The sequence below is a fragment of the Pleurodeles waltl genome, chromosome 12 (genome assembly GCF_031143425.1).
Source record: "Pleurodeles waltl isolate 20211129_DDA chromosome 12, aPleWal1.hap1.20221129, whole genome shotgun sequence".
Classification (NCBI taxonomy): Eukaryota; Metazoa; Chordata; class Amphibia; order Caudata; family Salamandridae; genus Pleurodeles; species Pleurodeles waltl.
The window spans coordinates 147,377,440-147,387,655 of record NC_090451.1 but is presented as its reverse complement, the minus strand read 5'-3'; the positions used below and the strand labels follow the sequence as shown (position 1 = coordinate 147,387,655).

The 10,216-nt window shown below is 44.5% G+C and overlaps 1 protein-coding gene across 1 annotated transcript in view; it reads left to right on the top strand.

Annotated features, from left to right (window-relative positions):
- The first annotated feature begins 3,017 nt into the window (after nucleotides 1–3,017).
- LOC138267099 (mucin-3B-like) overlaps nucleotides 3,018–10,216 on the top strand; it is a 49,991-nt gene continuing 42,792 nt past the window's right edge. The window contains exon 1 of the mRNA XM_069215948.1: nucleotides 3,018–9,760. Within this exon, the coding sequence (XP_069072049.1) occupies nucleotides 3,018–9,760 (6,743 nt within the window). The remainder of the gene's footprint in view (nucleotides 9,761–10,216) is intronic.

The window sequence follows — 10,216 nt, the reverse complement described above, 5'->3', positions numbered from 1 at the left end:
GTTAGAAATGGGGTCTTTGGTTGACAGTCAGGTTGCCCCTTGTTCAAGCAAGGACCCTCACTCTAGTCAGGGTAACAGAGAATAACCCTCAGCTAACCCCTGCTTACCCCCTGGGTAGCTTGGCAGAGCAGTAGGCTTAACTTCAGAGTGCTAGGTGTAAAGTATTTGTACCAACACACACAGTAACATAATGAAAACACTACAAAAGGACACAACACCAGTTTAGAAAAATAGGAAATATTTATCTAAACAAAACAAAACCAAAACAACAAAAATCCACAATACACAAGTTAAGTTATCAATAAAAATGCAAAAAGAGTCTTTAAGTAGTTTTAAACACACACTAGTGCTGCTAGCGTGAAAATGTACCTGGTGCGTGTAAAAAATAACCCCGCACGGGCAAGTGTGCGTCAAAAAGGGCTTGCGAGGCATTGATTCCACTCACGAGCGGGACCGTGCGTCGTTGCTCCTTTCGCGGGGTTGGGCGCGTTGTTTCTTCTCTCCGTAGGAGAGCGATGCGTCGATCCGGTCAGCACTCTCGGGTCCGGGCAGGCCTTGCTTTGTTTTTCCACACACAGCGGTACTTGAGTTGGAAATCCTGCCACATGATGATCCGAAAACCCTGCAGCGTGGGTTGTGATCTCCCAGCCTCCGTCATCGATGCTGCGCGTCGTTTCTCCTGCTCCGTGCATCGATTCTTCGGTCGCGTTTCCTGTGAGCATCGTTTCTGAGCTGCGGAGATGGCGGCGCGTTGTTTCTTCAGCTGCAGATCAGAGTTGCGTCAATCTTTTCCCCTATGGCGCTCTGTGCGTGGATTTCCTTGTCTTTATGCTGCCAGCTTCTCCTTTCAGGGTCCCAGGAACTGGATGGGCACCACAGGGCAGAGTAGTAGTCTTTCCAGAAACTCCAGGTGCTGGCAGAGAGAAGTCTTTGCTGTCCCTGAGACTTCAAACAACAGGAGGCAAGCTCTAAATCAAGCCCTTGGAGATTTCTTCACAAGATGGAAGTCTGCAAAGCCCAGTCTTTGCCCTCTTACTCTGGCAGAAGCAGCAACTGCAGGATAGCTCCACAAAGCACAGTCACAGGCAGGGCAGCACTTCTCCTCAGCTCTTCAGCTCTTCTCCAGGCAGAGGTTCCTCTTGATGGCCAGAAGTGATCTAAAGTCTGTGGTTTTGGGTGCCCTTCTTATACCCAATTTCTCCTTTGAAGAAGGCCTACTTCAAAGTAAAGTCTCTTTTGAATGTGAAATCCTGCCTTGCTCAGGCCAGGCCCCAGACACTCACCCGCGGGTTGGAGACTGCATTGTGTGAGGGCAGGCACAGCCCTTTTAGGTGTGAGTGACCACTCCTCCCCTCCCTCCTAGCACAGATGGCTCATCAGGATATGCAGGCTACACCCCAGCTCCCTTTGTGTCACTGTCTAGTGTGAGGTGCAACCAGCCAAACTGTCAAACTGACCCAGACAGGAAATCCACAAACAGGAATAGTCACAGAAATGGTATAAGCAAGAAAATGCCCACTTTCTACTTGCACTTTAGCACTGGTTAGCAGTGGTAAAGTGCCCAGAGTAACAAACACAGTAAAATCAGAGTCCAGCACACATCAGCAACCTGGGGAACAGAGGCAAAAAGTTAAGGGAGACCACACCAAGGATGAAAAGTCCAGCAGTCACCTACTGGCAGATAAGGCAATTGCTGAGAAAAATGAACCCGCCTGGGGTATTCATAAGGTGAGGAATCTGCAGTTAGACATATCCATTAGAAATGGCCATCATGTGGTTGAAATAAACATTTTAAATGTAAAAGACATTCTCTGATGTAGATGATTTAATAGTTATGCTCTTAGAAATATTAAGCCTTTTCAGTTGTGCCATGCATTTTATTATTGTTTCTGAAGGTGACACAAATAAATCGCAAACCAAGCACTGAAATTGCAGCACCCTATAATGTTACAAAGGTTTCCAACAGCAGCTATAAAAGGAGATAGAGGATAACTGGCCATCGAAGTGGCATCTCAAATGCAAGCAAAACAAATAACCAATATTTAACTGTGTTAAAAGGCTCACTTTATACAAGCTTTGTCACTAAAGAGAAAGGAACTATTTTAGGCCGATGTGGACAATTTGCACTGGCTTGTGCAATCACTGAAAGTGAAAGTGACTCATGTTGTATGCTGTGGTGGGTGGAAGTAAAATGGGAATGACAAATGCATGCACCAGCTGATCAAAAGTCCCTCCATACATTTATTTAACATTTTTTGGAAAGGCAGTAGCTTGCAGAGACAGTTAAAGCTGTCTAAAAGCAATATCTCTAAAAAGGGAGCAAGAGGGCTTTAATGTAACATTCATACACATCCAGTCGTTTTTAAATCACCAGTGGCCTCACATTGCTATAAAAAGCAATTCTTCATCAGATGTTCTTGATTTTATTAATAGTTTATAAGAAAGACAGTTTTCCGGACGTGAAAGCTAAAACAAATAAATAATTATATATGTTATGTGACCTCTATATAAATATTTGAAAGGGTGAGGTTGAGTTATAATTCTATGTGGATTAGAAGTTTGTGTGCACCAGATTAATGACTTTTCTTTGCTTATTCTAAAAACAACACACTACAGCATCAAGTGAAATAACGTCCTCTTCAAATGCTGCTACAAATATTAACTCCTTAACTTCCACCAACACAAGCGTCATAAAGGACACTTCAACAAATGAAATGTATACCTCACCAAATAATACAAGCAGAACAACGGGAATCTCGACAAACACTTATGATAAATCTACTGAGACAGCTTCGACTTCCTCCAGTGCCTATTTTACACCAGCTGAGACTGCCACAGCTTTATCCGGCACCTATTATAAACTTAGTGAGACAACCTCTGTATTCTCTGGAACATATTCCACTCCTACTGCAAAAGCTTCAACTTCAACCAGCATCTATACTCCTAATACGGAGTCAGCTTCAACATCATCAAGCCATCTTGGAGTAAACAGTATGCAGATCTCAAAGTCAACCAACATGAGTTTGTCATCTATGGGCACTTCCTCTGTGTCCTCCGGGACTTCTCCGCTAGCCAGTGTGACAAGTACAACCCTCCCCAACAATGTGACAAGTACAGTCCAACCTAGCACCTATTTAACAAATACTGAAACAGTATCAATTAACAAAACCTACACTACAACCAGTGAGACAGTATCAACTTCTTCAAGCAACCATTCTACAGATACTGGGCCACACATAACTTCCTCTAGCAGCTCTGCTAAGGAAGCAGCCTCAAAATCTTCCAGCATCTATTCTACACCAACTGAAATATTCTTATCTTCCTCCAGTATGCATTTTACACCTTCTGAGATATTCTCAACATCTTCGGACACACATTCTACACCTACAGACACACTCATAACTTCCTCCAGGACCTATTTCACACCTACTGAAACAGCATCAACTTCCCCCAGCATCTATTTTACTCCAACTGAGACTTTCTTACCTTCTTCCAGCACCCAGTCTACACCTACTCAGACTACTATCACATTTTCTGGCACATCTACACCTATTGAGACAACCTCTACTTCCTTCAACACCCACTTTAGAACTACTGAGACAATCTCATCCTCCTTCAGCTCATATTCTACCCCCATTGAGAAAGCTGCTTCCTCACACGTCACCCACTTTACATCTAAAGAGATTGCCAGACCTTTATCCAGCTCTTATTCTACAACCATAGAGACAACCCCATCTTCATCCACTACCCATTCTGTAACTCCTGAGACACTTTCATCTTCCTCCAGCACCTATTTTACACCTACTGAGACATTCTCAAGTTCTTCCAGCTCCCATTCTTCACCTGAGACACTCGTGACTTCCTCCAGCATATCTACACCTATCGAGACAGTCTCAACACCTGTAAGTTTCATTTCTGCAGTGACAGAGACAACATCAGCTTCCTTCACTACCCACTCTATACCTACTGAGACTGTTTCATCTTCCTCCAACACTCATTTTACACCTACTGAAAAATTCACATTTTCAACCACCCATTTTACACCTACTGAGACGCTTTTAACTTCCTCAGTCTCCTTTACACCAACTGAGACAGTCTCTAAATCCTCAAGCACCTACTCTACAGTGACAGAGACAATTTCTGCTTCCCCCAGGACATTCTCACCACCTACTGAGACAGCCTCAACTTTGCCCAGCACCAACTCATTATCGCCAGAAACAACCTCAGCTTCCTCCATCTCCCATATTACATCAAGAAAGACAACCCCAGCTTCCTCAACTACCAATTCTTTACCTACTGAGACACTTTCAACTTCCTTCACAACCCATTTTACACCTACTGAGACATTCGCAACATCTTCCGGCATTCATTCTACACCTACAGAGACACTCATAACTTCCTCCAGCACCTATTTCACACCTACTGAAACAGCATCAACTTCCTCCAGCATCTATTTTACTCCAACTGAGACATTCTTACCTTCTTCCAGCACCCAGTCTACACCTAGTCAGACCTTCATAACATCCTCCGTCATATCTACACCTATTGAGACAACCTCTACTTCCCCAAACATCCATTCTGCAGCTACTGAGACAATATCATCCCCCTCCAGCTCATATTCTTCCCCTATAGAGAAAGCCGCTTCTTCACATATCACTTACTCTACATCTACAGAGACTGCCATGCCTTCCTCCAGCTCTTATTCTACAACAATAGAGACAACCCCATCTACAATGTCTACCCATTCTATACATCCTGAGACTCTTTCATCTTCCTCCAGCACAAATTTTACACCCCCTGAGACATTCTCAACTTCTTCCAGCTCACATTCTTCACCTGAGACACTAGTAACTTCCTCCAGCATATCTACACCTATCGAGACACTCTCAACGCCTGTAAGTTCCACTTCTACAGTGACAGAGACAACATCAGCTTCCTTCACTACCCACTCTGTACTTACTGAGACTGTTTCATCTTCCTCCAAAACCCATTTTACACCTACTGAAACATTCACATTTTCAACCACCCATTTTACACCTACTGAGACACTTTTGACTTCCCCGATCTCCTTTACACCAACTGAGACAGTCTCCAAGTCCTCAAGCACCTACTCTACAGTGACAGAGACAATCTCTTCTTCCCCCAGTACATTATCAACAGCTATTGAGACAGCCTCAACTTTGCCCAGCACCTACTCTGTATCGCCCGACACAACCTCAGCTTCCTCCATCTCCCATATTACATCAAGAGAGACAACCCCAGCTTCCTCAGCTACCAATTCTTTACCTACTGAGACACTTTCAACTTCCTCCAGCACCCATTTTACACCTACTGAGATATTCGCAGCATCTTCAGGCACTCATTCTACACCTACAGAGACACTCATAACTTCCTCCAGCACCTATGTCACAGCTACTGAAACAGCTTCAACTTCCTCCAGCATCTATCATACTCCAACTGCGACATTCTTACCTTCATCCAGCACCCGGTCTACACCTAGTCAAACCTTCATAACGTCCTCCGGCACATCTAAACCTATTCAGATAACCTCTACTTCCCAAAACACCCATTCTGCAGCTACTGAGACAATCTCATCCCCCACCAGCTCATATTCTACCCCTATTGAGAAAGCATCTTCTTCACATATCACCTACTCTACTTCTACAGAGACTGCCATGCCTTCCTCCAGCTCTTATTCTACAACAATAGAGACAACTCCATCGTCACCCACTACCCCTTCTAGACCTACTGAGACTCTTTCATCTTCCTCCAGCACCCATTTTACTCCTACTGAGACATTCTCAAGTTCTTCCAGCTCTCATTCTTCACCTGAGACACTCGTAACTTCCTCCAGCATATTTACACCTATCCAGACAGTCTCAACGCCTGTAAGTTACACTTCTACAGTGACAGAGACAATGTCAGCTTCCTTCACTACCCACTCTATACCTAATGAGACTGTTTCATCTTCCTCCAGCACCCATTTTACACATAGTGAGACATTCTCAACATCTTCCGGCACTCATTCTGCACCTACAGAGACACTGATAACTTCCTCCAGCACCTATTTCACACCTACTGAGACATTCCTAACTTCTTCCAGCTCTCATTCTTCACCAGAGACACTTGTAACTTCCTCCAGCATATCTACGCCTATCGAGACAGTCTCAATGCCTGTAAGTTCCACTTCTACAGTGACAGAGACATCAGCTTCCTTCACTACCCACTTTGTACCTACTGAGACTGTTTCATCTTCCTCCAACACCCGTTTTACACCTACTGAAACATTCACATTTTCAACCACCCTTTTTACACCTACTGAGACACTTTTGACTTCCCCGATCTCCTTTACACCAACTGAGACAGTCTCTAAGTCCTCAAGCACCTACTCTACAGTGACAGAGGCAATCCCTTCTTCTGCCAGTACATTCTCAACACCTAATGAGACAGCCTCAACTTTGCACAGCACCTACTCTGTATCGGCAGAAACAACATCAGCTTCCTCCATCTCCCATACTACATCAAGAGAGACAACCCCAGCTTCCTCGGCTACCAATTCTTTACATACTGAAACACTCTCGACTTCCTCCAGCACCCATTTTACACCTACTGAGACATTCGCAACATCTTCCGGCACTCATTCTACACCTACAGAGACACTCATAACTTCCTCCAGCACCAATTTCACACCTACTGAAACTGCTTCAACTTCCTCCAGCATCTATTTTACTCCAACTGAGACATTCTTACCTTCTTCCAGCACCCAGTCTACACCTAGTCAGACCTTCATAACGTCCTCCGGCACAGCTACACCTATTGAGACAACCTCTACTTCCGCAAACATCCATTCTGCAGCTACCGAGAAAATCTCATCCACCTCCAGCTCATATTCTTCCACTATTGAGACAGCCGCTTCTTCACACATCACCTACTCTACATCTGAAGAGACTGCTATGCCTTCTTCCAGCTCTTATTCTTCAACAATAGAGACAACCCCATCTTCACCCATTACCCATTCTATACCCCCTGAGACTCTTTCATCTTCCTCCATCACCCATTTTACACCTACTGAAACATTTTCAAGTTCTTCCAGCTCTCATTTTTCACCTGAGACACTCGTAACTTCCTCCAGCATATCTACATCTACTGAGACAGTCTCAACGCCTGTAAGTTACACTTCTACAGTGACAGAGACAACGTCAGCTTCCTTCACTACCCACTCTATACCTAATGAGACTGTTTCATCTTCCTCCAACACCCATTTTACACCTACTGAAACATTCAAATTTTCAACCACCCATTTTACACCTACTGAGACACTTTTGACTTCCCCCACCTCCTTTACACCAACTGAGACAGTCTCTATGTCCTCAAGCACCTACTCTACAGTGACAGAGACAATCTCTTCTTCCCCCAGTATATTATCAACAGCTATTGAGACAGCCTCAACTTTGCCCAGCACCTACTCTGTATCGCCCGAAACAACCTCAGCTTCCTCCATCTCCCATATTACATCAAGAGAGACAACCCCAGCTTCCTCAGTTACCAATTCTTTACCTACTGAGACACTTTCAACTTCCTCTAGCACCCATTTTACACCTACTGAGACATTCACAACATCTTCCGGCACTCATTCTACACCTACAGAGACACTCATAACTTCCTCCAGCACCTATTTCGCACCTACTGAAACAGCATCAACTTCCTCCAGCATCTATTTTACTCCAACTGAGACATTCTTACCTTCTTCCAGCACCCAGTCTATACCTAGTCAGACCTTCATAACATCCTCCGGCACATCTACACCTAATGAGATAACCTCTACTACCGCAAAAACCAATTCTGCAGCTACTGAGACAGTCTCATCCCCCTCTAGCTCATATTCTTCCCCTATTGAGAAAGCCACTTCTTCACATATCACCTACAATACATCTACAGAGACTGCTATGCCTTCCTCCAGCTCTTATTCTACAACAATAAAGACAACTCCATCTTCACCCAGTACCCATTCTATACCTACTGAGACTCTTTCATCTTCCTCCAGCACCCATTTTACTCCTACTGAGACATTCTCAAGTTCTTCCAGCTCTCATTCTTCACCTGAGACACTCGTAAGTTCCTCCGGCATATCTACACCTATCGAGACAGTCTCAACGCCTGTAAGTTACACTTCTGCAGTGACAGAGACAATGTCAGCTTCCTTCACTACCCACTCTATACCAACTGAGACTCTTTCATCTTCCTCCAACAGCAATTTTACACCTACTGAGACACTTTTGACTTCCCCGATCTCGTTTACACCAACTGAGTCAGTCTCCTTGTCCTCAAGCACCTACTCTACAGTGACAGAGACAATCTCTTCTTTCCCTAGTACATTCTCAACACGTATTGAGACAGCCTCAACTTTGCCCAGCACCTTCTCTGTATCGCCACAAACAACCTCAGCTTCCTCCATCTCCCATACTACATCAAGAGAGACAACCCCAGCTTCCTCAGCTACCAATTCTTTACCTACTGAGACACTTTCAACTTCCTCCAGCACCCATTTTACACATAGTGAGACATTCTCAACATCTTCCGGCACTCATTCTGCACCTACAGAGACACTGATAACTTCCTCCAGCACCTATTTCACAACTACTGAGACATTCCTAACTTCTTCCAGCTCTCATTCTTCACCAGAGACACTCGTAACTTCCTCCAGCATATCTACGCCTATCGAGACAGTCTCAATGCCTGTAAGTTCCACTTCTACAGTGACAGAGACATCAGCTTCCTTCACTACCCACTTTGTACCTACTGAGACTGTTTCATCTTCCTCCAACACCCGTTTTACACCTACTGAAACATTCACATTTTCAACCACCCATTTTACACCTACTGAGACACTTTTGACTTCCCCGATCTCCTTTACACCAACTGAGACAGTCTCTAAGTCCTCAAGCACCTACTCTACAGTCACAGAGGCAATCCCTTCTTCCGCCGGTACATTCTCAACACCTAATGAGACAGCCTCAACTTTGTCCAGCACCTACTCTGTATCGTCAGAAACAACCTCAGCTTCCTCCATCTCCCATACTACATCAAGAGAGACAACCCCAGCTTCCTCATCTACCAATTCTTTACATACTGAAACACTCTCGACTTCCTCCAGCACCCTTTTTACACCTACTGAGACATTCACAACATCTTCCGGCACTCATTCTACACCTACAGAGACACTCATAACTTCCTCCAGCACCAATTTCACACCTACTGAAACTGCTTCAACTTCCTCCAGCATCTATTTTACTCCAACTGAGACATTCTTACCTTATTCCAGCACCCAGTCTACACCTAGTCAGACCTTCAAAACGTCCTCCGGCACAGCTACACCTATTGAGACAAACTCTACTTCCGCAAACATCCATTCTGCAGCTACCGAGACAATCTCATCCACCTCCAGCTCATATTCTTCCACTATTGAGACAGCCGCTTCTTCACATATCACCTACTCTACATCTGAAGAGACTGCTATGCCTTCTTCCAGCTCTTATTCTTCAACAATAGAGACAACCCCATCTTCACCCATTACCCATTCTATACCCCCTGAGACTCTTTCATCTTCCTCCATCACCCATTTTACACCTACTGAAACATTCTCAAGTTCTTCCAGCTCTCATTCCTCACCTGAGACACTCGTAACTTCCTCCAGCATATCTACATCTACTGAGACAGTCTCAACGCCTGTAAGTTACACTTCTACAGTGACAGAGACAATGTCAGCTTCCTTCACTACCCACTCTATACCTAATGAGACTGTTTCATCTTCCTCCAACACCCATTTTACACCTACTGAAACATTCACATTTTCAACCACCCATTTTACACCTACTGAGACACTTTTGACTTCCCCGATCTCCTTTACACCAACTGAGACAGTCTCCAAGTCCTCAAGCACCTACTCTACAGTGACAGAGACAATCTCTTATTCCCCCAGTACATTATCAACAGTGATTGAGACAGCCTCAACTTTGCCCAGCACCTACTCTGTATCGCCCGAAACAACCTCAGCTTCCTCCATCTCCCATACTACATCAAGAGAGACAACCCCAGCATCCTCAGCTACCAATTCTTTACCTACTGAGACACTTTCAACTTCCTCTAGCACCCATTTTACACCTACTGAGACATTCGCAACATCTTCCGGCACTCATTATAAACCTACAGAGACACT